The sequence below is a fragment of the Meriones unguiculatus genome, chromosome 18, assembly GCF_030254825.1.
Source record: "Meriones unguiculatus strain TT.TT164.6M chromosome 18, Bangor_MerUng_6.1, whole genome shotgun sequence".
Taxonomy (NCBI): Eukaryota; Metazoa; Chordata; class Mammalia; order Rodentia; family Muridae; genus Meriones; species Meriones unguiculatus.
The window spans coordinates 28,255,014-28,282,754 of NC_083365.1; the positions used below are offsets into that span (position 1 = coordinate 28,255,014).

At 43.0% G+C, this 27,741-nt stretch overlaps 1 protein-coding gene across 1 annotated transcript in view; it reads left to right on the top strand.

The window, feature by feature from the left end:
- Nucleotides 1–251: 251 nt before the first annotated feature.
- Ryr3 (ryanodine receptor 3) overlaps nucleotides 252–27,741 on the top strand; it is a 518,783-nt gene continuing 491,293 nt past the window's right edge. The window contains exon 1 of the mRNA XM_060371666.1: nucleotides 252–571. Within this exon, the coding sequence (XP_060227649.1) occupies nucleotides 521–571 (51 nt within the window). The 5' untranslated portion in view covers nucleotides 252–520. The remainder of the gene's footprint in view (nucleotides 572–27,741) is intronic.

Below are 27,741 nucleotides of genomic sequence, written 5' to 3' on the forward strand. Positions count from 1 at the left end.
TCTTGAGGGTTGGTGCTCAGTTTGGGGGCACTGAATCCAAGCGAACTGGCCGTTGTGTAAGAGCCATCTTTCTGTCGCCGCGGGGCGCGCGTCTCCACCGAATGTGCGGTGCGGTGCGGTGCGGGGGAGGCTCTACGGCTCTGGCCCGGGTCCCCCGCTCTGCCCCACACCCGCCCGGCGAGCGCCGCGCTGCGCTGCGCGGCCGCCGCGCACTTGGCTGGGGCGAGTGGAGAGAGAGAGAGAAAAAGAGAGAGAGGGGTGGGCGGGCTGCTCTCCCGGCATTGGCGCTCTGCAGTGCAGTCAAGTGTTAGCCCAGCTCCCTATATGGTCGGGGATTAGCTCGGGCGCTGCTGAGGCTGAGCGAGGAGCGGGAGGAGGAGGAGGAGGAGGACCAGGAGGAGGAGGAGGAGGAGAAGGAGGAGGAGAAAGAGCAGCGGCAGAGCGGCGGTCGGCGCACGCCGCTGCCTGGGGGGAAACAGAGGCGCCCGAGCCTGGGGCTCCGCGCACGCCTCGGGGAGCCATGGCCGAAGCGGGAGAAGCGGGCGAGGATGAGATCCAGTTCCTGCGGACTGTGAGTCTCCGCGGGCGGCCGGGCGCGGCGGCGGGCAGGTGGGGAGGAGCGCGGCGCGGCCAGGAGGGGCTGCGCCGAGCCGCGCCGCGGGCGGTTGCGGGGCGACTTCTCCGCACCCGCGGGCTGCAGAGGCGGACCAGCCACCTCCACCCGCGGGGCGGCCAGGGGCTGAGTGGGAAGCGGCACCTTCTCCAGCCTTCCCCATCCTCCCGTGCCGCCCGACCTCACAGTCCCGGGTCTCCCAACCCCGGGACTGCTCGCTCGCTCGCTCGCTCGCTCTCGGGGCAACTCGCTAGCTACTTGGTCTGGAACCTTTGATGCCCAAACTTCAAGCCGAGCTTGGGCTCCTTGATTGCTCAGCCCTAGAAGCTCGGTGCTTCACGACCGGCCTCCTGTCACCTCCACTTTATTCGTTGGAGCTGACATCGGGCTCCCGGGGACCGCCAAGAAAGGAGCCGGTGGGGCAGGGGCGAGAGCGGGGAGCCCGGTCTGGAAACGGGCGCCTGCTCTCGGTGACAGTTACAGGGACCGCTCAGAAGGGAATTCACCCCGGGCTGTCCGTCTCCCCTCTCTTTAAATCTCTATTTAGCAACTGCTGCTGAGCCTTACTTGACTCACCCGCCGGTGTGTGAAAGCTACTGTTTCTGCTCCAGGCTCCCAAGAACCCTGCAGAATGGGGAAATCCCAGTCTGTGGTTCCGCGTCATCAGGTCCCCTTCTTGGCACTGGATGGAGGGCAACGCTCCATCCCAGATTTTGGGAGCGGGGCGAAGTCCAGTGCAGCTATGCCACTCTTTCTCCTTGGGGAGTTAATCGCTTCAAGGTGGGCGACCACCTTGAAGGGCGAGGGGCACAGGGTTGCTTCCTGGGGCTGATTTCAGCCACGTGACCTTGAGCAAATCACACAATCCTCTCTTCTTAGCCTCAGTTTCCTCTTGGGTAAAATGGAGGAAAATGTGACTAGCGTTTTCTGAAGATAAGAATTAAGTGAAATAGTGAATGCCGTAATATTTTTAAACCTCCGAATGCTTCGTAAGTGCTAGGTGATCTTATAGGAGCTATCTAGGTCTGGAAAATTAGAATGAAAGTCTTGTCTCACACCATCCTCTTTACGAGCACTCCACTTTTCTTTTGACCTGGTCACAGAGGACGACAACTTCTCTACGTCTGTCTTTTGGAACATTCTCTTTGAAGAGTTTCCTTTTAATTTTTCCAGGCCCACCCCCACTTCTTTTGCCTGTTTTTTTCTTTCTTTTCTTTTTTTTTTTTTTTTTTTCAAACATGGTTCTTTGGCTCAGTCTTGGGTCTTGTTTGAGGGACTGAGAAGACCAAACACCCTCCTAATACTTCTGAGAGGCCGGACGTTCTTCCACTTCCTCCTGGCTCATCTGGACCCCCTTCCGCCCCACCCCCATCCATTCCCGGGAGCCACCTGTTCTTCCCAGAGCCCTGTGGGACCCTTGTGCTTTCCCTCCAACAGGTGTCCTCAGTATTGAATGGCTCACAGCTCAGGTGCTTCTAGTTTGGTGCCCTCCTCAGCCCGGGTTGTTTATTAATTTTTGTTACTGAAAATTGAGGACATTTTCTTTGGACAGACTGCCGCAGCTTGAAGGCGTGACTCAAAGAATTAAGGGTAGGAATTGGGAGCCTGTCTTTGGGTCTTCATCTAGACTGCTTGTTTTGGCTTCTATGGGGCCATCTTCCCGGCCTTCCCCTCTGTGCTGGGCAGTGTTGCTGTATTTGAGAACACCTGTAGCCAAGGCTTAGTATGGAAGTGGTTCTTAAACTTTGTCTCACTAGCTTTCTGGATATCGGAGTACGTGGACCTCTTTTTAAAGCCAGAATCCGTGGGGTTCAAGAACCCCAAGAAAGAGCCTGGATGCAGAGGGCTAAGTATTTTCACAGCTTAGAGGGAGAGCTGAGGTCACCATGGGGGAGAATGACTCCGAGTATGACAAAACCAACTCTTTCCTCATCGTAGTCACCTGGAGTATTTTTTACTTAAAAGGAGTGTTCTTAGTTCTTTGCTGCATTAGACAGCTTACAATCTTCATCTTATTCTTGCTTGGAACAGAGAGAGGGACAGGAAATCAAATGACTTGGCTCTGGCTGCCCAGAAAGTTACTGGTAATTGTCATTATGTAATGTCAAGTTTAACTCCCAATGGAGCTGTGAGGCTTGCTCCCGAGGTTAGAATACCAGGAGTTCATGCAGATGAAAATCTGCAGCTTTCTGAATTTGATTCTGTTCCTCTTTAGCCATGAATTAGTTGAAAAAAATTATTGGAACTCAGAAATTGTAAACTGAATTTCTGCACAAAAAAAATGATATTGCCTTTCGGAGTCATGAGTGTTATACTAGCAGGGTCATGTATTCTCCGGTGAATGTACCTGTGCGGCACAGGGTAGTTCACCTTGAACTCACTCGGTTCTATCATGTTTTTCTTCCCTACAAACAGAATCTGCTAAAGCATTCTGGCCATGTGTCAATCGCCTTAACAGTGGTTTGAACCAGAGGTGACTCTTTGACAATGGAACAGAATCATCCTTTTGCAGCTGTGGACTTAAAAGGATTGCTGTCTCAGAAAGCAGAGGCTTTTAAACGCTACAGAGCAGCACTGCTCCATGGATATTAATCAAATGGTGGGCGATTATGATGTCATGTGGATTACACAGTGACAACAGTGAAAGTAGCTAGAATTATCGATGACATGAAATGAGCTAGAAGGCAGCTAGGGTGTGTTTGGTGTGGCTTTAGAAACATGGGAATCGATGTTCTAGACTCATCTGAAGCTCACAGTTTCCTAAGGAAGAGTAGGTCTGCCACGAGCGGTTTGGAAATAAAACTTAGTGCCCCTTATGCTCCAAACCTCAAGAAGGCACGATGAGACTTCATAAATTCCGAAGTCACTGGAAGCCACGACTATGGCATAGAGAGACGGACAGAAAGCTTCTCTTATCCTAAGGCTAGAATCTTCTCTCCCACTGCTGTTGGCAGTGGTATCCTCCTCCCTTCCAAATGCTCTTGCTGACGTAGCCAGTGTCACTGATGTGGCTCTGGAGCTGCTCAGAAGCAGATAAACCTGCCAGCCACTGATCTGAAAACAAGAAGTTATGGCGAGAAGAGTGACAATTACATTGTCTTCAGACACTTGGCAGAGTGGCTGGCTTCCGGAGTGCCAGGGAGATGCTGTCCCCCCACCCGCCCCAGGTTACAGTAGCCATTTACAATTACAGCAAAGTTCTGAGCCTTCACTTGCTGTTTTTAAAGATATCACAGACCTGTCCTTGTTAATTTCATCCTACCATGCAGGAACTTAAAACAGAACTTGGGATGAGATAGGCATCCATTTCTATTACAGATTGGCCGCATGTCTCCTAGCTGAGTCCTCCCTGTATTCTGTTGTTCTTTGCCCCTGAGATGCTATTGAACAGGGAAAGGTATTTGGACTGAAAGTCAAGGGCTGCTCCTGTCCTCCCATGGTGCTTCAGACTGATCCTTGTATTAGGGTGCTTCCACTACTGTGAGTTCTGCCCTTCCTGACTCATGGCCTCTGGCTAGAGCACTGTTGGGTGAACTTTTACCTGGTGGCTTGTGGATGCTACCTTACTTCTTTTGTAGGCACTGTGGATTTACTTCCCAGCTCTTGAAGTCAGATACTTTTGCTCAGGATGCCAAGCGAGAAAGTTGTGAGAAACAGCCTCCTGGTGCTAGAGAGCATCGTGGAGGCAGTGCTGGAAGGCAGACCCTAGAGCGCCAGGTGTGGACTGCAGCTGGGCCAGCCAAGGGGTCTACAGCTGAATGAGCGTGGATGTTAAAATCAGCCTCCCGAGGTTGTTACAGGGCTTCTCAACTACATAGTCCCTTCCTCGACAACGTCTCACAGTCGATTTGATCCTGTACCGATGGAGCAGGGGACATACTATTCTCTTCTTCCCAGGGAAATGAGCCCGGTGGGTGTGAGCAGGAAGCAAGGTCCTTTCTTCCAAGTAACCAAGTTGAGCTGGGAAAAGAGCTTCCGTATCAGGGTGGTGTGGCTTTTATTCGCTGCCACCCAAGTGCTCATGAACAGGGTTGAGCAGAGTTTTTAGCTGCTGAGCTTTAGGAGGAGACCTGATGATGGCTGCAAGCTTGGAAATGCTTAGCACGAGAGGTGGCCCACTACGAAGAATGATACCAAGAAACCAGCCCGCCATTGTGGGAAGCATGACTAATGCTTTTGTTTATTTATTTTTCCAATGCAATTATTAAGGAAGGATGAGGACACTCAAGGGAAATAGGATTTTTGTAACACAACTTTATTTTCTAAAATTCACTTAATGTACAGTAAGTATATTTCTTCAGTTCTTTTTGGGCTGACCTGTAGGGGGAAACTGTTGAAACAGAAATGAGTGGGGGGAAATTTATCTGGAGAGCAAAATAATGCTTACTTTTGTGTTTGAATAGGTTTATATCCATACTTGTCTCTTTGATTGTTTTATGATCATTTATTTCATTTTATCTTTTGGCTTTCCCATTGTATTGCTACTTAAAGAATTTTACAGTTAACACTACTGACCCCATGATTTTTACTGATGTGGCATCCTTCTCAGTGGTCTTGCTCACGCTGTGTAAGGAAGGTGAGGAGGCCTCTGTCTTCTGAATGCACTACTGTAGCCCCCTTTCCTCAATTTCACATCAGGATAAACCCTTCTAAATTAACTCTGTTCATAAGGTTACCCTCAATATAAGATTTATCCAGTAGGAGTAGATGGCTGTAATAAAAAAATTGAACTTAGAGGAATTCTTATTTCTTATATTAGCTCATTTGTGACCTTGAATGAGTCATTTAAGAAAACTGAGATTTTTTTTTTTTCTGTTTCACCCTCTGTATAGAGAACCTGCCTTATAAGGAGAGTCACGAAAGGCAACAGTAGTTCCAAAAATACTGCCAACGACAAAAGCAGGCACATTTCATAGGGCACTGTCATTGTGTCTGTCCTGCAACAGGAAATCAATCCTGCTTCTGATTGGCTCTTGCTGGAAAAGTACCACATCTCTCTAATGTGCTCTGGGCCTTCAACCCATCTAGTGTGGATGTCACCTTGGTGCCACTTTGCAATCACTTGTCTAGAATGAACCCCAACTTCTCTCAAGCTATCTCTTTAGAGGATGTGAAAAGCAAGTTATGGCATATATAGCCAGGTTGGCTTCTGGGAGTTCAGCCATGGAACAGAGCACTCTGGTGATTTTTGTGACCTCAGAACATCACCGTAGCTGCTGATGTCACAAGAGTACTTCTTACTATTTAATCCCACAGCTCATATTTGCAAAGCTTCCCTTCTCGTTTTCCTCCACTCTCTTTTAAAGCTCATCATTCCTATCTCTCAGGGGCTTGCTTTTCTTTAAAGCCAATGTAGCTCCCCCCCCCCCCCAGGGATTTTGCTGTTTCTCTTTTATCTGCTTGGGGAATAAGGTTCTTTGCAAAAATCATTTTGGAGACATCTGGTAACAGATGTCACTGTGGTGGGAAGTCCAGCCCAGCCTGGGCTAAGACTGTAGGGCAATCATTCTCCCCAGGGGACCATGTTGGTCATGCAGGTCTTAGGTTTGCATCCTCACAGACATCCTTTTGTTTGGGGTGTTTTGGGGACACACTTCCAGCCACTGCAGTTTACCTTGGTTCAGTGAGTTTTGCCCTCACAGCACCTCTTCAGTTCAGAGAGAGGGAAGAAAAAGTGCTGGCACCTTACCAGGTATCATGCTACAGGGATGAGCCTGCTGCGGTGCCAAGTTTTGTGGTTTTATTTTCCCCTTCTTCCTTATGTCATTCCTGATTCCCAGTTGTTCGAAAACAAAGTTCAGATTGGTCCGAGGCTGATGATGCAGTACTATAAAACAAAAGAGCTACCCCCCCCAACACACACACATTTTCCTTCCCGTAGCTCAGAGCCCATTATGGCTTTACAGTCATAACTGGGCTATTGTCCTCTGAGACTGACACAGCTTTATAGCTAGGCACTGACTCAATAACCCCTTCCCACTTCTCCTTTCCCCATATCCCTAGACGGTAAATCCTCCATTGACTTAGGATGATGGTTGTATTGGCATGCCTTCTTGGTGAATAGCTATTATTTCATTCAATGCCCAAGAAAAAGAAAACATTTCATCTTAAAATTAGATTACAACAGTAGTCAGAAACTACACGTTCTTCAGGGTGATAGCTGCTTGCTTCTGCTTGTCTTAAAGTATAAAGGAGCTGAGAAAGACTCTGTTTGCAGAGCTGCAGCTGGCAGTGCAGGATCTTAACTGCCCATCAACACTTTTTCTGTGGAGGTCAGTTTGTGGGTGGTTTATGTTATAGGAAGCAGCCAGTGTGGGAAACTAGGCAGAGCAACTGTAATGAAAATGTAGGAATGAAAGTGTAGGATGGTCTCAGTGTCAACATGACCCATGCAAAAGATATTTTTCTCTTTTGTCTGCCTTTGGGGTAAAGTATTCTCTCAATACATTTCCTCCATCAAGAAAACTGAACTGTGAAATTGTTAGTTCAGCGGGTACCATTACTGCTTAGCATCATTAACAGCTGAACAAAGCAAGTTCCCAAAGGAGTAGGAGTTGCACTGGAAGAAGACAGTATGTGGGAGCAGTGCTAGGAGGGGCAAGTGTGGGTGGGAAGAAGCCGGATCTTGAGGAACCCCGAGTAGGGTCAGAGGAGCCAAGGTACAGTAATCCGGGTTGCATGTGTTTGGATGAGTGGGGAGTGGAGGGAGAGTCTCCATATTTATTCCAACCTTTGAGCAGAATAAAGGAACTGTCCAGCCTAACTCAGGTGGTAGGAAGATCAGTCTTTAGAGTAAGGATTGAAGCTAGTAGATGCCTTATCTAAAATGACTCTAGATTAAGGGCAACATGATGAGAAAGGAAAGTCTTGGCTTTTTCTAATATGATGTGGTTCTCCACCAAAGTGTGCATCTTCCGTGAGGTAGAGAAATGACTGAAAGGACAAACCCCATTGTCAGAACAACAGCAACAAAATCTCCCTGAAAGGTGGCACAGCTGCCCCACCAGTGATGAGGCCTGAAAATACTTCTCTAACAACTTCACGGTGGAGCTCTCTAGTGAGCCTGACTAGGAGAGCTCATCAGTGGACACCAGGGGAAAAAAAATGCAAATTATCAATGCTACATCCGTGTCCATGTTGTAAGGTGTACTGATTTGAACTCCCACACCATCGTATAGACCGGATCCAGGCTGTCTGTAACAGTAGTGGACCAGCTGGTAACACTACCACAGGAACAAGGAAATAAAACAGCTTTGCTAGAGGAGTTTGAGCCTGTTATTGCAGGCACTTGGAACATGTGGCTGTGGTTTGCCTGCAGATCATCACTGTCTGTAGAGGCTGGAGGAGACTCTAAGAAGAAACAACATTAAGGCTTAATAACATTTCTTTGCAAGAGATGAAGGATGAAAAAAACAGAGATCACACAGGTCAAATGAGTGAAGTCAGGGCCACAGTGCTTGGTATATTCTATAGTAGTGGTTCTCAACCTGTGGGTTATAAAACCCTTGGCAAACTTCTGTGTCTACAAATATTTACATTATGATTTATAACATTAGCAAAATTACAGTTATGAAGTAGTAACAAAAATAAAATAAATTTATGCTGGGCTCACCATAACATGAAGAACTCTCTTAAAGGGCCACAGTATTCTGAAGGTTGAGAACAACTGTTCTACAGTATTTCTTTTGCTGACTACCTGAAGGGTTGTCTGCCCTTGTGAGGACTTTAGTTTATCCATTATAAAGGCATGTTAGCTCTGGGATGCTTTGGAGGGATGATGTCTGCTCCAGAATCCTTCCCACCACCAACACACATGCACGCTTATACACACACACACACACACACACACACAGAGAGAGAGAGAGAGAGAGAGAGAGAGAGAGAGAGAGAGAGAAGGAAAGACTTAGAATATAGCAGTTATCTGGTTGCCTAGAAGACATCTACCTTTGTAAAGCATTAGCTATATACATTGTGAAGTCCAGAAACACAGGAATCTTAATTCAGTCTAATCTTTTCCTTTGCACCTATAGAATAGAGGAACTACAAGTTTAAACACTTCGGGGGAATCAAACAAATATCTAAATGTGTAGATCAGCTTTATTTGCAAAGAAAGGCTGGCCTGCTACACACATTCAAACAAACAAACAAAATTCTTAACACTACCAGTCAGGCAAAACACATCTGCAGCAGGGTTCAGAGCTGCCTGCCAGTCTGCAGCTGTGGAGGAAGCCTCAGAGTCTGTCGGAATGAATGCATGCCCCAGAATGCATGAATATTTTTCTTTGAGTAGGATTGGGCTCACAACACATATCAAGGTCCTTGGATAAAATGTTAACATAAAAGATGATGTATCATTTATCACAGTGTAAGAGTGAGAGTTGGCAGGCAGACAGATTAATGGGCTTAAGAAGTGATAGATGTTATCACCAAAATGAAGGCAGAGTTTCCAAGCCTCTGAAAACCCCTTAAAATTGTTCTAGAGTTTGATGTAATACAGTTTTAAGTAAGCAAGCTATCTAGTCAACGTTTATTGGCCAGCTACTCTCCCTCTCATTCTGAATAAGTCCTCAGAGTTACATAGATGAGTAAGACATTGCAATGGTGAATGACGGAGAGCGTCACCTTAGGAGAACTCTCAGCTGTGTCGTGAATTAGCAAGGATATCCGCTACTCCAGGTGTAATTCTCTGTATGTTTATATGGTGAATTCTGGTTAATGCATATGACCTTGGGAAGCTTGATTCTGTACCTATCTCCTTGTGTTTTAAATAAGGGTACTAATGGTGCCTGTCTCAAGCGAAGAGTTGTTGTGAGGATTAAATGAGCTAATCCATGTAAGGTGCTTAGAGCATCACCCAGCAGATAGTAAGTCCTTTGCAAATATTAGCTATTAATATGGTCTCAACAAACAGCGCAAACACTGACATTAGTCACATTAGCTAGTCAAATGTCACTATGTATTCATTTTATAGTTAGAAAGCACAAAGAGACAGTCCCCTACGGTTGTTTCATGGTCTTGATTCCCAACCTTCTTTTAACCATAAATACAAGCAGGCCAGATAAATGGAAATGAGCTGCAGTTTGGTTAGTACTTGAGGGTCTACTTTGCAAAGCTTCTCGATGCAAAAGCCAATGATTTCTTCCATCGGCGATTTTTCTCGTGTCAAAGGATCGGCAACACAATTTGGAGAATTCTCAACCATGGAAATCTCATTGTCTTGATGGAGGAGATATTTTGTCTTTTGTTAAACCTATGCTTTAATGAAGAAGTTTATCTCTCTGGAAATTCATTTTGTTGCTAACAACATGAAGTCATCCTGCTTCAAAGACCTGGCTATTCATTACCTCAATTCTGATCCCCTCTTATCTAACAACACAGTGAATAAACCTAAAGCCAAGCTTGACTTTCCTCCTATGCTGTAATTCTTTCTTTTCTACAGGCTGGTGCTAGAGACAGTGGTCCAAGCCTTTAATTTGTAATTCTCCTCTTTATCAACATTATTTCTCTCTTTACCCCTCTGCTTTCCATGTATCTAAACTGGATAACATTGGTTACTGAAATCTATGGTTATTTACCTTGTTAAAATAGTCCAATTTGTAGAGAGTAACAAGTGTGTAGGAAGGCCTAGGCACAGGGCAGGATGGTGGTTTCTTTCTTTTTTTTTCTTTCTTTCTGTCTTTCTTTCTTTTTTTATTGTTAGAAAAATCTTCATTAGCTTCTCACTTCACTCATAAAAGCTGTTTCTAGCCACTGTATTAGACCAGTATATGGAAAATTTTATTAAAAAATTAAAATATGGTTACTTTGAATAATGAAACAGATTGACTTTTGATTACCTTAATGAAAGGTAATCAAGGGGGCACTGAATCTTAGTTTTTTACTAAGTACCAATAGCTTTCCTTTCTTAGGTTGTGAGTACAAAAGTAAACCATACATGTAAGGCGAATATGATCATCACCATATCAGAAACAAACTGAAAAGGAAACTTACATGGATGAGTTATTTTACCTGTTCCAGCTGCAACCTCAGGCTCCTAATCCATGATTTGAAAATGATAGTGGATTTACCTGTTATTAACCTTTCCTGTTTCTGTGATAAAATCTCTTGATAAAATTAACTTCAGGGAGAAAGGTTTTATTTTGAGTCACAGTACAAGGCTGCAGTCTGTCATGGTGAAACAGTCATAGTAGCAGGAGCTTGAGATAGCTAGTCATGTAGCTAGATTCAAGAAGCACTGACTGCTTATATGTAGCTCACTTTTTTTTTTTATACCAACCAGAATCCCAGCCTAGAGAATGGTGCCACCCACAGGGGCATATCTTCTCACTTCAATTAACCTAATCAAGATTATCCTCCACAGGTTTACCCAGCCCATCTACCAGGTAATTCTAGATCCTGTCAAGCTGACAATTGAGATTAAGCACAGAGAGGGGTCAGAATGAAATAAAGACGTTCCAAGATTCTGTAGAACAAGGCCTTATTTTGTTAGTTTGTCTCCCTTCTTTTCAACATCTGATGTTTAACATTTGAAGACATTTTTTAGCCAGGTGCTTTATAAAGTACTAATTGCTCCAAAGATAGAAAACATATAAGCATTTCTACATGTTATGTGTCCCGCCCAAAGTTCATGAAACCTTGACCCAGAATTCATATGTTGAAGACCCTTGGGCAGTACTTAGAGTTAAATGAGGTTATGATAGTTGCATCTCCAGAATGGAATCATGTTATCCTTAGATAACAAGGAACAGAGGCCTGTGCTCACATGCTTTCTTCATTGTTTGTGCTCATTCTCCCTAGTCAACCATTTGAGGACCTACAAATACCAGGCTTTTGCACTTCCATCCTCCAGAACCATGAGCCAAAATCCTCTGTTTGTTATTCATAGTTTAGGAAGTAGTAGGACATGCTCATTAGAATTTGTGCTATAATGAGATCTGATTATATATGCATTGAGGTTAATAATCTAAATAAAGAAATAAATTTTGAATCAAATGTATTATGTACACAATGCATACATATTATGTACATAATAATAAAAATTATTTGTGTTTTGCATACATTTCTGTATACGTTTTACATACACTTTTGTATGTAAGTGTTATACTGATATTCATCATTAGACATGATTGCACCACACACTTTCTATGACTGGTATGTGTTGTCTAGTAAGGACATTTGTTTCTTTGTTTTTTTTTCTTTTGACTGAACATCTTAGTTCTCTCCTTTAACAACTCACTACAGTTGATGCTTCTCCAATGGCCTTGCGATCAATATCATTGCCTCTGCCATTTCTAGTCTTTACAGAGAGTAGTTAAGTATTTCAAGTGGTTCATCCCTGTGTTTGGATTCTGTTTTCATCAGCTGCCAATGATGACATTTTGACAGTTTCTTCATCTTCTGGAAAAAGGATACTAAGATGTCCTCATGCTTATAGAACCCCGATGAGCATAGAATCAATATACGAATATGTTTTCTCCTGTGTTGCTGATTTATGATTCTCTCTGGGGAAACATGAACAAATATCTATTCACCCCAGATAGGTCATTTAAAAAAAGAACAATGTAACACTGCACTCAAGTCAACTTGAAAAACCAGCAAGTTTGGGCTTCATTACAGAGCACAGGTGAGGTGTTACTTCCAGGCACATGATTGGCTTAAGGGCAGCTCCTTCATCAGTAAGTCCACTCCAGCACGGGTGAAGGCTCACTTCAGCTGCATCCTTAGAACTTCCTGAACAACTTGTAAGCAGCTTAGCTGGTGGAAAAGTCTCTTCTTCCCAGGAGTGATTACTGCTTATATAACCTCCAAGGTGGGGAGGAAGTGTCTTGTGAACCTTGAGTTTCAGGACTTTTTAGAGACTTCCAAGTTGCTTGCATCGCAAGCCTTCTAAGTTTTGTTTACTTTCCGAGTCTTAACAAGCCTCCTCCTAGGATGGAGTGTTTAAAATGAGGAGCAAACAGCACAAACAATTACTATATATGACATAAGATGTAACACAAATTTCTGTGGCGTGTGTCCTGCCTACTTAACTGGTGGCTGGGGACTCCCGTGCCAAGTCGCAGAATGCATGTTCAGCCCATGCTTCTGTGAGCCATCTGTGATCCTGAAGCAGCTGCTTTTCAGTGATATGAGAACTATTTGGAGGATATAAAAATACCTAAATTGTTTATTTACTACAATTTCTAGCTTAATTAATTGAGAACAGAATCTAAATAGTTCTTCCACCTGTACCCTGGAAGCCACAGCCAAGGGAAACCTGTGTGTGTGTGTGTGTGTGTGTGTGTGTGTGTGTGTGTGTGTGTGTGTGTTTGGGTTTGGGTTTGGGTTTGATTTTCTGAGTCCATGAAAGTCACATCCCAGCTCATGCTTTAATGATCAGCATTAGCCTCGGCCTAACTCTCAGCTCTCTGGTGTGTGATATTTCAGTTGATCCCTAGGCTATGCCAAGAGAATGTCACTCATGTTCTTGTCTCTGTGAAGCTTCTAGATGACAAATAATTCACTGAGCTGAAGAGGCTACTGGATCTGGTGTAAACTTCATTAAATAGAAAGTAAAGACAGATTTATTGGGGTTTCAGTGTGACGGGATTTAGTGATAATCCCTTTCTAACCCAGAGGTTAGGTATAGTGTGCCCTGAGAGTATTGAGGCATTTTTTTTTTCCACAGTGCCTACTGAGTTAGATCAAAGCTAATAGTTTCCTTTTGAAAAAGAAAAAGTGTGTGTATATATATATATATATATATTTAGTGTGAGGGAAGTGGGAGGACACTTTACCAGAGTGAGTTCTTTCCTTCCACTGTGTGGCTTCATTGGAAAGTGAGTGAGCGAAGGTTGTCAGGTTTGGCAAGCAAGCACATTTGCCTCATGAGCCATCTTACCATAATACCTTTCTGAAGATGCATGAAGGCATTTAAAGCTCATTAAAACCCCAGACATCATCCATGTGATTGGAAGCAGAAGCCACTAATATATCCAATCGGTAGATTTTAAGTCCTTGTCTGAAAGATATATGCTACAGACTAGAGAAAATTGAAAGTTAAAAAAAGTATATAACTTCATTCTCAAGGGCTTTAAAGTAGTAAAAGCATCTAAAGAATTAACTGTGAAGCAGGTCAAAATGTATTAAATTAACATATTATATACCCTAAAAGGGATAGCTAAGTTTGATGAATGAATCAGGAAAGCTTTGAAATGCTAGGACATGTGTGGACTTCATGGATTTTGTATGATCTTAGTAGACTGCAAATGGAGTTGAAAATACATTGAAGACAGAAGGATTAGTGTAAACCAAGCCTTAGAGAATAGAAAGTATATGGCTAGGAACCATGAAGATAAGAGTGTAGGAGACACAAGGAGACTATAGTGAGAGAAAAGACGGGGCTGGAAAACTGTTTTGGAAACAAATCAAGACCAGGAGATCTCATTTCTTTAGACAATGGAGAACCAGCTGGCCTAAATCCAATTTTCCCCAGAAGCTATAAACATGCTTATGTTAATTTATGTGTGCATAATAAAGCAGATCGTATAGACACGGGTTATATAAGGTTGCTTTTTGTATTGATTTCATCAACTCATAACTGTATATCTGATGTTTTAAGAATGTAAGTGGTTCTTTAAGGGAAGATTTTATGAGCAACTGAAGTTGTAAAGTCTAGCCTTGAGATGTCAAGAGTCTTGGTGAAAAACACCCCTCAATGAAGGAGGGCGTGCCTGGCTGTGTGGATGGAAATCAAACATTTCTCAGTTGCATCTAACACATTCTTCAAGGCATAAGGTTTGCTCTGTAGCGCTAGATGATGATTCTCCCCATGTTTTAGCTCCTTTTCTCCTTGCTGTGACAATCCCTGACCAGAAAGCAACTTAAGGAAGTTAAGTTCAAGGATACAGTCCTCAACAGTGGGGACATTATGGTGGCAGGAGCTTGAGGCAACAGGTGAACATGGCAGCCACAGTTGGGGAGGGAGAGAGGGATGAATGCTGATTTCAGCTACTTCCTCTGTTTTTTGTTTTTCAATCTGGAACCCAGGCCCATGGGAATTTAGCAGGAGCCTTTCCACCCTGATAACTAATCTAGAACATCCCGCCCAGGTACTTTTCTTCAAGGTGAGTCTAGATCTTGTCAAGTTGACAACATAACTAATCACACCAAAAAGTTTAAGGTGACAGAAAAAAAATGTAGGTACTTAGAGCTCATGTAGAAAATAGAAACCAATTAGCCCTGAAGAGCTGCACGCCTTGTGAGTGCTGAAGACTCTGGGTGTAAAAGCTGAGCGCTAGCTACATGTCTTAAGCTCGTATGTTAAACGTGCATAACTGCTGTGTTCCTCCTACAAGGACAGAAATAGCCAACGGGCCACGCTGACTCTTACAGCAAATCAGGCGTACTGTGGTCTGTGTGAGAGCTGACTCTACCAGGCATCTGCTGTGGGGTGGCAAGGGCGCAGAGGGGATGCACCTCCCTCCCCCAACCCCGAGATACAGCAGTTGGAAAAGCTGCTTACAGGGTCATGAGATCAAACACACATTATAATACCTGCTATCCTGGCTGCTGCCCTTTGAATTTACCATTTTCTCAGGCCTCATACTGAGGCAAATTGAATTACATTCAATTTGTTTAGAAATTGGCTCAAGATTTACTAAAGCGTATGACTGAAAAAGATTGTTAATTATTGTTTTCTGATCTGTAAATAATCTTGCAGTTGATGATATTGTACAAATTTTGGTTCACTGTAAAACTTTTTTCTACTACACTGAACAGTCCCTACAGATGAGCGCTTCTTTCTTTCTTACTTAACTGCACTCTCTGCCAGTTAAAACATATTTAGACACAGTAACTGCTCACATTTAGACACAGTGACTTTGATTACTTTGAATGGTTGTGTTTTTTTTTAATCTTTTTTTTTGAGTCTGTGAATTTCATATCATGTCCCCCAATCCCATTCATCTCCCTGTCCCTTCATATCTACCCATGATCCTTGTGACCTTCCTCACAAAATAAAACACACGTGCACCACCACCAATGCCAACAACAACCACCAAAACAAGGCATAGAAAACATGTCATCATGGAAGCCATAGCGAGTCAGTGTGTCCCTCACATACCCTTCTGTCCACACATCTTCACTTGCAAATGTTCCCTGAAGTGAGTCACTGGTCTGGTTCAAGATCTCTGGCCTCTGACCGTCAATATTGGATCCTCATTGTGATTCCTCCTGGTTATCCTGTTGTTGCCCTGTGTCGTGAAGATCCTGCAGCTTTAGGACAGCAGGACTGGCCCTTTAATGTGTCCCAGCCATTTGCAGATTATATGGATTTTGGAGTGTGCGGGTTGAGACCTGGATCTGGGCCTGGATGGTAGCTGAGTTGGTCAGCCTGCTGGCTCTCCCTTACCCACGCCACCAGGGCAAGCTCTGCAGGGAACCCTCAGCTAGGGCACCCAATGCTGCCATCTGCAGGAGGCAGGGCCCGCTCTCCCGCTCTCACACCTTCAGCGTGGCTCACCCACACCTACACCTGCAGAGCCAGCTGCACTTTGCTGTTCAGTTGAGGGAGGTTGAGGGCGTCACTCTTCTAAGTGCTTCACCGTCAGGGGCTGGCCCAGCTGCACCCCCTCTATCAGGGCCAGCTCTACTATGCTACCCAGAGAGGGTAAAGGGCCTGCTCTCCTGATGCAGCTGGAGAGGGGTAGAGCCAGCCCATCTCCCAACTGCCACAGGTGGCAGGTGTGTGTCTGTGTGTGTGGCCTTACCTCTGTGCCCACACCACCTCATGGCAGATGAGCGGCTGGGCCACCTCTCCAACACTCTCGCCCTGAGGGCTGGCTCGCCTGTGTCTCTGTCATCAGGGTCAGCTCTGTTGTTCTGTCCAGGTGAGGTTCAGGGCCAGGTCTCCTGAGTGCTCCAGCTGGTGATGAGCAGGGCTAGCTCTTCTGAGCTCATGACCCTGTAAGCAGCTTTTCCAACTGCTGTATCTCGGGGTTGGGGAGGAAGGCGCATCGCCTCTGTGCCCTTGCCACCCCACAGCAGACGACTGGTAGAATCAGCTCTCCCGTATTCACATCCTCAGGGCCGGCTCACCCACGCCCCCGCTACCAGGGCCAGATCTACTGTGAGGCTTGGGCAAGGTGTGGTGTCCACTCTCCCGAGTGCTGCTGCGAGAGATGGGGCCAGCTCTCCAGAGTACCACATCCCACGAGGGGTGGGACCAGTTACGCACAACCTCCGGACATTCGTATGGTTCCTGGCAGCAGCCCCGACCTGGGGCAAACTCATGCTCTCTAGCAGTAGTATGAGCCGTGGACATCGACACCAATCCTGGTCGCTGCAGAACCGAGGTCTCAGACATGGCCCTCAGCAGCACCATGGACCCTGGGTGACATCCTCCATCTGTGCTGCATGGCGTGGCTGCAAGTGCGTTCTATGGCCTGCCTGTGCCATGCTATAGGGCAGGTCTGACTATGGCGTGGGGTCCATGGGTTCTTTTTGTCTTCCTCCTCCCACGCTGCATGGCCTGGATTTGATGTGATTTTTATGAGTCCTAGGCTTTGGCCACTATGCCTGGCATCACCCTAGGACGAACAAAGGACTGCCGTTTGCTCTGCCCCTGACTAAGAGACACCACCAGCAAGGTGTCTCTTTGCCCTTTGCCTGGGGGAGGAGAGCTTTTTAAAGATTTATTTGCTTTTATTTTGTATGTATGGGTGTTTGGCCTGCATGTATGTCTGTACGCCACATAGCTGCACTGCCCATGGAGGCCAGAAGAGGGCATCAAATCCACAGATATACTGGAATTCGTGCGCTGCCTTGTGGGTGGGAGTGCTGGAAACCAAGCCTGGGTCCTTTGCAAAAGCAACAGGTTATCTTAACGCACTGAAGCATCACTCCAGCCTCATTTCAATTATTTTTTATTTATCCCCCTTGTCAGATTCTCTGGCTCATGAAAGGCACTCAGTAAATATCATTTTAGAGTACCTCCTTCAGTGGCATATTCCTGCCTAATTACTTATAAAAAAGAAAGGACAGGTTTTATTCTGAATGAGATAACACACTTCGTAATTCATCTAAGAAGTTATAAGTGTGTTCGTGTTTACAGGCACACACAAATATATAGGTCTAGGATTAAGTCAAGGACTTTGTATTTTTACTGTTATCTTTTTATGATTTATCTCTAGACTGTTACTGTTAACCATGTTCTGGACAACCTAATTAAAAAAGTAAATGGAAAAACACAAATTTATTTGGATTCTGATTTTATTTGTGGAGTGCCATATACAAGAATAAGACACAGCCCTGCCCAAGGTATCCTTGTCCTTCTGGAGTGACTGCTCAATCTTTTTCAAGCTCGCTACTGTCACCTTACATACGCGCCTGACTGAAGGAGCCACCCATCATGTCTTCTTGCTGTCATTTAAATTCCAGCTGTCTCTTCTCAGTTTCCCCAGCTTTAAGGTGTCACATTGCTTTTCTAGTTGAACTCCTTTTGATGTTTATTCATTTTCTCTTCCCTCATCCGTTTCCCCCTTTCTCCTGCCTTGTTTCTATATCTTTCCTTTTTATAAAACCTTATTTTTACCTTTTCTTCCTTTACTGTTAACTTATTTCTTCTTCCAGTGGCAAGAATTAATGTGTGGTTATGAGCTGAGTTTCATAATGATAAATGACTTGGTATCAATATTAACTTTTCTCCTAAAAACAAACCTTTTTGTGTCCCTAGAGTACCTGTGTGCTACCAATGACATTTATAAAAGATATATTTAAATACTAGGAAGTTAGGCTACAGTGAGTACCTTTGTCTTAACTGATAATCAAGGTTTTCAAAATTTACAATGCTTTTCGGTGGGTGAAGAGTTGAGGGGGACAAAAGGAAATCAGTGCTCCTGTAAGGAGATTTACATCATGCTCACTCATTTTCGTGTGTGAGAGTTCTCACTCTGATGCATATTCATAAGAAGTATAAGCATATAATACATGCTAGGAGTTTGAGCTACATAAGTAAATTCTTATTCTCCAATTCTCAATATTTCTTTTAAAAAATTATTCTTTTCTCACACATTACATTCCAACCAGTTTCCCCTCCCTCCACGTCTCCCATTCCCTTCAAACCTCCCCTCTTCCCCAGATCCACCCCCCCTTCTGTTTCCCTTCAGAAAATAGCAGGCCTCCCAGGGTTATCCACCAAACATGGCACAACAAGATGCAATAAGAGAAGGCACAAACCGTCATATCAAGGCTGGATGAGGAAACCCAGTGGGAGGAAAAGGGTCCCAAGTGTAGGCAAGAGAGTCAGAGAAACACCCATTCCCACTGTTAGGAAACCAATAAGAACATCAAGCTACAAAACGGTAGCGTATGTGCAGAGGACCTAGGGCTGACCCATGCAGGCTCTGTGATGGTCACTTCAGCCTTTGTCAGCCCCAGTGAGCTCTGCTTAGTTGATTCTGTGGCTGTGTTCTTGTGGTGTCCTTGACACCTCAGGCTCCTACAATTCTTCCTCCTCCTCTTCTGTGGTCCTTTCCAAGATCTGCCTTAAGTTTGGCTGTGGTTCCCTGCATCTGCTTCCATCAGTTGCCAGATGAAGGCTTTCTGCTGACAGTTGGGCTAGGTACCAATCTGTGAGTATAGCAGAATATCATTGGGAATCATTTAATTGACTTTTTTTTTTTGCCAGTTGTTTTTGGTTCTAGTCTAGGTCTCAGTGATATTTCTTAAAATTAGAATCTTAAAAAAAATTAAAAGAGATTTATTTTTAAAATATATGTGTGGGTGTTTTTGTCTGCATGTATGTTTGTGTAGTGTGTTCAGTATCTGTAGAGCCCGGGTATGGATTAGCTGGTGAGTCACTTGGCTGAGGCAGTGACTTTTGTTGGCTTCAATCATAGGACACATTTTCTTTTCTCTTAAAAATGGTATTTTCTTGGTCTGGGGAAATAGTTCAGTGGTTAAGACTGTTTTCTGCTCTGGCCCTCTCACCAGAACACTCTGTGATTGTACACCAACCTGTCTTGCTCTTTCTCTCCCATAAAGGTTACTCTTGCAGCCTCCCTTTACAGCGTTTCAGTCCAGGTCTCATCGGTATTTTTAAGAAATGATTTGAACAGGACATTGGAGAGTAACAGAGACTATGTTCTAAAAGAGCTTTGTTTTAAAAATTAGTCTCCAAGTCGCCAATGCTTTCACTCACATGACATAATTATGACTAGACTTATAGGCAGAGCAGAGCATTTTCTGACCAATGTAGTTTGTAGCAGCAGTCAGATTAACTACTCAGGACCACCTTAGTCCTAATGTGATCAAGACTTTTCATCAGTGTTGTGGGTATACTTGCATACAATTATATTTCAAATTTAAAGACACTTAAATATTATTTTTCACAGGATATTCTTTTTTTTTTTTTTTTAAACACTGATTTCCTTTGTGGACTGTAGTCTTAGTTCTGCCATTACTCCTGCAAATTTAGCCAATGGATAATTTAAGTGATCAGTGAATGTTCTTCTATTGTAGCACCCTGGGCTTTGTTTCCAGGGAGCATAGTCCTCAAGTGACTGTCCTGTTTTCTCATGAAATTTTATGAGTGTATCTATGGAGAGAATCTATTTAAAGGCTAGCTTTCAGAATGAAGCTTCTTTGTCCTCCTGTGTATCTTTTTTTTAAAATAATTAGAGTCAACTGCTTCTTTCTAGACTAATATGTTTTGGAGCTTTGGGAAGAATACTTTTTTAAAACCGACTTCTTCCCTTTCATATACTAACTTAAAATATTCTTCATGCCTCAGCACTCTAGAATGTACTCACATAGTCAAGAAAGCAAAATAGCTCGTGTTTCCACCTATTATCTTATAGCTGTTTAATTTGCTGATGTTCCTACAAGGTAGATCACTAGCTAATTCTGCTTTTTTAGAGGAATGTACTGAAGCATAGTTTGCTTTAATTAAGTAATCTTGGTCAGCAAATTAGTTGTTTAACTAGAAATAGATTCTTTGTGTCTGTGTTTCCTTTGATAAAGACAAAGCCTATTACCACTTTCTGTGGTTATATATGTAGGAGAAAACAAGAAGCAGGACAGGAGCCTACCATAGAGGGCCTCTGAAAGACTTTGCCCAGCAGGGTATCAAAGCAGATGCTGAGACTCATAACCAAACTTTGGGCAGAGTGCAGGGAATCATAAGAAAGAAGGGGGAGTTAGTAAGACCTGCAGAGGACAGGAGCTCCACAAGAACCAAATATATCTGGGCCCAGGGGTCTTTTCTGAGACTGATTCTCCAACCAAGGACCATGCATAGATATAGCCTAGATATACCCCTGCTCACTCAGACATAGCCCATGGCAGCTCAGTATCTAAGTGGGTTTCCCTAGTAAAGGGAACAGGCACTGTCTCTGACCTGAACTCAGTGGCTGGCTCTTTGCCCCCCCCCCCACCAGGGAGGAGCAGCCTTGTGAAGCCACAGAGGAGGGCTTTGCAGCCAGTCCTGATGAGACCTGATAAACTAGTGTCAGATGGGAGGGGAGGAGGACCTCTCATATCAGTGGACTTAGAGAGAGGCATGGGAGGAGATGAGAGAGGAAGGGTGGGATTGGGAGGGAATGAGGGAAGGGGGCTACAGCTGGGATACAAAGTAAATACACTATAATTATTATAAAAATAAAAATTATGAAAATACAAAAACAAATTAACAAAGTCTATAAACAAACAAAAACAAATAAAAACTTTTAAATCATAATACAATAAGTCAAGAGTATATGAAACACTATAAAGAAATATAAACTGTAGGTAGAAAAATTAATGTACAAAATTGTAGATAATAGACACATGTAAATAATAGTAGGAGGAAGCATTTGAAAATAAAGAATTCGTAAGCCAGTGTATTATTGAAGGAAGGCAAAGGTGTTATGTTAGAGTATAAATTAAAATGCAAATTAAAACTTCTAGAGTATATAAGAAAGAAGGATGGGAGGGAAAAAGGAGAAGGGGGGACAAAGAGAGGAGAAACAGAAAGAAAAGGTACATAGCTTTAAAGCAAACGAAGGAGAAAACTACATCAAAGTGAATTTCAATCATTATAAAAAAGTTACAAAAAGGAAATCAGTAGGAAGTGAAACTGTAAAATATCCAGACTATTACCAACAAGCTTAATGGACTTATTTCTCAACTAAAACCAAGATTCTCAGGGTGGGTGTGTAAACAAATGAGATAAAACCTTAAAGCATACTGAATAGGCATATTGCTTATTCTTCCAACCATTCGGTTTTGAAAAAAAAAAAAGAAGAATGGGTGCAATGATGTTCCAATAATGTTTTGTTGATAAAAGGAGTCAGTTAACCAATTTAGTCTATAGCTCTTGGTTTACCAACCACTGCCCTAAATATTGACATTAGAAAATGAGAAAGGTTGGAATGAATAGACTGCTCATGAAATTTAAGAACTTGCTCCAAACTACAAAAATAAAAACAAAAACAAAAACGATAATAAAAGGAAATATAGAATACGTATAAAGAAAAGAACATGAAAGAAACATAGAGATGAGAGCAATAATAGAAAAACAAAGCTTAATTGCCTGGACCTCTGAACCCATAAGTTCAGGTGAAGATTAAGGTGTCAGATACCTTTACTTAGGAGTTGACAAGTACCAAGGCCATTACCATGGGCTAAACGTGAGAAGCTAACTGTACTGTGAACTGCCAAGGGTGAAAAGAATATTCCAACAGGCAAGTTCAGTTAGCATTGTGAGCTTCTGTTCAAATCTGAAAGCAAAAGGTGATTCATCCCAGGTGTATATCCGAGGGTGCGTTGTGGAGAGATATATATGAAGGGGGAGGAGTGACAGCTTTAGAGTAAGTGTTTGCAGTGGAGTTCAGTGAAACGTAGGAATACCCATAAGGCCTGTATTGCAATCCGAGAGAACAATAAACTTCTAGAACTCTGTAAACATGGATATAAAGTGAACAAGAGGTATGAGTAAATGATGTGGAGAATTAAACGTGGATACTTGATACAGCAGAGATTTCAATGGTAAGCAAAGATTATAAGCACATTATGCCAATAATTTTGAGAACTAAGCTGTTAGGTCAAATTTCTACAAAAAATATAAACTATTAATCTGAAAACAAAATTAGAAGGTTCCTGTAAAAATTATTAAGTAAAATTAATAGCATATTGTAATTATTTACTTTTTAAGGAAAAAATTTCCTCAAAACAATGACAACAGTGAAAAGCCCAGAAAGAGTGACTCTATAAACAAATTCTTTACCAACACCAACAAATCATGATTTATAATTCCAATCTTGAAAAAAACCTCCACATCTAACTTCTAATGGAACATAATATAAATAAACACCCCCCCACGCCAGTAGAGCATTAAAACTAAATTAGTCAAGCATTATTTAAGAAAGGAAAGCTAGCATGCAGAGGGTGGAGGAAGGGAGGAGTTGGGACGGGAGGAGGGAGGGACCCACAGGGGGGGATACAAAGTGAATAAAGTGTAATTAATAAAGAATAAAAAAAAAAAGGAAAGCTAGAGCCCATGTTCACTTTTAAACATATGTGCAAAAATCCTAAATAAATTTTAGCTGAGATGTGAACACATCGTGAATCTTAATTATGATGGCCAATGTGGGTAAGAAACATCACAATATTTGGGAAGAGGATAAAATGGAATATGTTTTATCCTATGCCTCCCCAATTCCTCAGTCTAGACAACGCATTAAGTATGTGTTCAGGCATGTTCAGTGTGTCACCTGGGAATAAACAGCCCACATGCCTATTAATGACAGAATGGGGAAAGTGTACATATTACAAACATATTACAAATATATTTATGGTGAGAACAATGAAATTAATTAGCCTTGCTGGATTTATATTTCCGTGGGTAATTTTCTGCCTATATTTTTGAGGGACATTGAAAAAGTAGAGGCGGTGATGGGGAACAAAGCGTTAGATCTTAAGTACAGTTCAGGTTATGGATGGCAGTATCATGAGAGAAAGTGGCAGCCAGGGTTTGGGGAGAGGCTTTGAAAAGCATTTCGAAACAGAATGAAATCTAGATACTGCCTGCATGGATTGAATGGCTGTAGGAAATTCATTTCTTTAGTTGGAATCTGATCCAAAATTCTAAAACCATTGAAATGGAAGAAAATCTGTCTGCCCAGCATATCAGAAGACATGATACATTAGTCTGCCAGGTCTGCTAATAACAAAATACCCAAACCTGGGGTACTAGTAACACCCTTAGTATCAGAACTGGTGTTCTCACAGGTCCAGAGACTGCCAAGATCATGTTCAAGGTCTCGTACCATACCTGTATCCTCATCTTGATGGTCTGCCTTGTCACTGAGACTTCATGTAGCGTTTCTCCTATGTAATCAACCCCTTGGTGTCTTTTCCTTTTTTCTCTAATCCAATCCCATTGGATTATAACTATACCCTTGGGACTTCATTTAACCTTAATTATATTTTCAAAGCGTCTGTCTCCAAGTGTAATTATGCTGTCATTTAATGCTTTATCATCCTTAGTGGTGGTGTGGAGTTAGAGAATTCAGTCAATAACAAAGAATACTAACCATGGTGCCACTACCTACCAGAAGAATGATCTGAGGCAAATAACTTGTCCAGTTCTCCTCTATTCTTTTTTTCTTTAAAATTTTTTTTTTATTTATTACAATTTATTCACTTTGTATCCCAGCTATAGCCCCTCCCTCATCTTGTCCCAATCCTGCTCTTCCTCCCTCTTCTCCTCCCACGCCCCTTCCCCAGTCCACTGATAGGGGAGATCCTCCTCCTCTTTCATCTGACTCTAGCCTATTAGGTCTCATCAGGACTGGCTGCATTATCTTCCTCTGTGGTCTGGTAAGGCGGCTCCTTGCCCCCCTTGAGGGGCTGGTGATCAAAGAGACAGCCAATGAGTTCATGTCAGAGACAGCTCCTGTTCCCCCTTGTAGGGAACCCACTTGGATACTGCGCTGCCATGGGCTACCTCTGTGCAAGGGTTCTAGGTTATCTCCATGCATGGTCCTTGGTTGGAATATCAGTCTTAGAAAAGACTCCTGGGCCCAGATTTTTTAGTTCTGTTGCTCTTCTCGTGGAGCTCCAGTCCCCTCCAGGTCTTTCTATCTCACCCTTCTTTCATAAGATTCTTTTATCTGAATAAGAAGGCCTAAGTATTAGAATGATGACTATCTAACTTCAACGTTTTTCAGGACGATCTGCTGTGTTATTGACCCTGTTGTATTTCTGAGCCTATCCCCAGATGGTCTGCTCCAGTGGACCAGACTAGGAGAGGCTGCTCTTGAGAAGTTTCTGTTAGAAGTTCTTAACCTGCTTTTTGCCACAACCCCTGAACACAGTTCCTCATGTTATAGTGACCCCATAACCATAAAATTATTTTTGTTGCTACCTCAGAACTGCAACTTTGCTATTGTTATGAATCACAATGCAAATTCTGATGTGCAGATGAACTGAGGTGACCTCTTTAGAAGGTTCATTCCAATCCCAAAAGGAGCCATACCCCACATGTTGAGAACCACTCTTCTAGGTGGTGGTGGCATTGCTGCTCTGAGAACTATATGTTTGAGAACCTTTGGGATAAAATTATCTGGGGAGATTTTTCAGTATATTATTCTATGATAATTCTGTGGGAGATAACATATTTTCTCATCTAGGCTTCCTCGTCTGAACCACGGCTTTGAAGATGACCTGAGAATTTGTCTTCTCAGTTCTTCCAAGAATACTATTTGGATGCCTGTGTGTGTTTGTGTATGTGTGTGTGTGTGTGTGTGTGTATCATCACCAAGGCTACAATAGACACTGAAGCCTACTAGCTCTTGTAGAGCTAGTATTGCAAATGGGCTAGTGTCAGAGTCACAGTTGGGCTGAGCAGGCTCCTACAATGTTTATTTCCAGTTTCCACAGCCTGTAGCAGAGCAGAAACCCTATCCTAGGTCATTCCCTTCTGTCCAGAAAGGTGGAAAAAGTTAAGACCACAAATCAGCTGTAAGTTATCACTAAGCCATTGCTATCATTTTTTGTTTTTTTCCAGCGAAGTCAAGTGAGCTTCAAGTCTGACATCCTCCGAAGCTACAGAGCAAGTTAATGGCAGGCTGATCTGAGCTCAGTGTTCACCTGGCCGGTGCAGGTGCTCCATGCCTACTTAGTGTGATAAATGAACAACTGAGCAAGGGAGGAAGAGAGCCCTGTGGGAGGCAGTGGTCAGGAGCTCACTCTCAAGCAGAAGCAGCAGGCCGTGCCCAGCAGCTGTGGTGGGGCGCACACTTCAGCATTTAGGATGGCAGCATATGCCATCTTAAGTTGCCTGCTGGGAGACTGCATTGACTTCTGTCCCCCACCATCTGCAAGTTTCCATGGAGTGTTTAGAGAAACAGCAATTTGTTGCACTGCCTTGGAACCCGGTGTTTATAAATTAAGAATAAAATGTAAGATTATATAAAATATACATGAAAAGAAATTTAAAAATCCTTATACCTGTGGAACGGTGGGAAGGACTCGCTCCCAGATGAGTAGAGATTTTGTGTTGGTGTCTTGTGCTGAGGTGACATTGTTTGATGTCATTTCCCTTCACATGCTGCCTGATGAGTGAGCATCCCTTACTGAGCTTCAGGAGTGCGTTGATCGGGAGTTTCTATAATCCGCCACACTCAGAAAAACACCGCTCTCAAAGAAAGCAGGCTTTTAGTTTTTTTGTACATGGCACCTACCTGGGGATCTTACTTACTATTATAAAGCATTGCTTGTTCCTGTCAGTTTCCTCTTTTGGAATCTCTTCCCCCTTCAGATTCAAAGGCAGCAGAAAGATGCTTCTGTTTGAAATGTCACGATTTTAATTTTTTTTTAAATGTGTTCCTGCTACGTGAGTCGATGTTTCAGATTTCTAGCTCAGATTGTTGAAGGGCAGCCTCATAATCATCCCTGAAGGCCAACACGATTACTTATGTGTATAAATTTACCACTCACTTTGCCTACACTCAGTCTCTTTGGTACTACAGCAGAAGTTAGAGAAGCTACGTCATGTGCGGAGACACCAGCAGATTCTCTCTGGGTAGAAATAATTAGGATTTGAAACAAAATTACAGGCTTGGTTGCTTATAATGGTCTATCCTATTCCGTTTAAAGCAGAAACAAAAATCCCAAACCATATCTGTTGATTATGAAATGAGAATTTGAATCTTGAATCTGTATTTTAGTACCCCCCCAACCATTAAAAATATCTCACCATTAGGCTGACGCACGAAGCTGATTGCTGGAGTACAGTATTTTACTGTGTTGTTAAGGCATGTGTACAGAGAATCTGTCTCCCCTGCAGAATGCTTCTTTCAAGGGTCTGAGTATATTAAGGCACAGGAGCTCTCTCCTTCAAGCTTCTCACTTCCCCAACTTTTCCTTGGTCAGATGGAAAGTTAAAAAAAAAAAAAAAAAAGCACCTCATCTTCTATTCCCTCCCTAGTCTAACAAGCACCTTCCTTTGAGATTCTATCTGAACCGTCTCTTTTCTACACCTCCTGCTGGATCACACAGGAGAATTTATTCTGGGCTATTTTATCACTATTTTATGCCTCCTCCACTCTCAGTTTGACTTCTCTGAGGTCTATCACCTCCCTTACCTTTTTTAATTTCCCTACCCTTTCCATCTTCAGGATGACTTGTGAATATCCTTATTTTTCACTGTCTCTGAGTGGCAGATTTTTTTTTCTGTTGTTGTTATCAGTTGGGGAAAAATCATGTTCTTTCTTTTAGAGTTATTTTTTGTCTCGTATCTTGATATTTTCAAAATTCTTGGCCATTTATTGTTCTAGTTAGTTCCCACTTTTTTTTTTTTTAATTTAGTTTTCCTATGCATTAAAAACAGGGATTGAGGATTATGTTCTCAGCGGTGTAGCTGCCTAGAATTCCACCAATCCTCAGATAACAGCCCTAATTAGATCACTGGGTCGCAGAAAGAAGAGCCAAACTGTAAAAACAGACAGGAGAATAGAGGAGGACTTAGGTAAGAAAAAGGTGTTCAGAGGGTGTGTGAGAGCACGGGAGAGTAAATGATGAAAATACATTATAAGCATAAACAAAATTGTCAAAGAATAAGAATTTTCAAAACCAGCATAGGATAGAGTTGGAGCTGTCCCATCGCT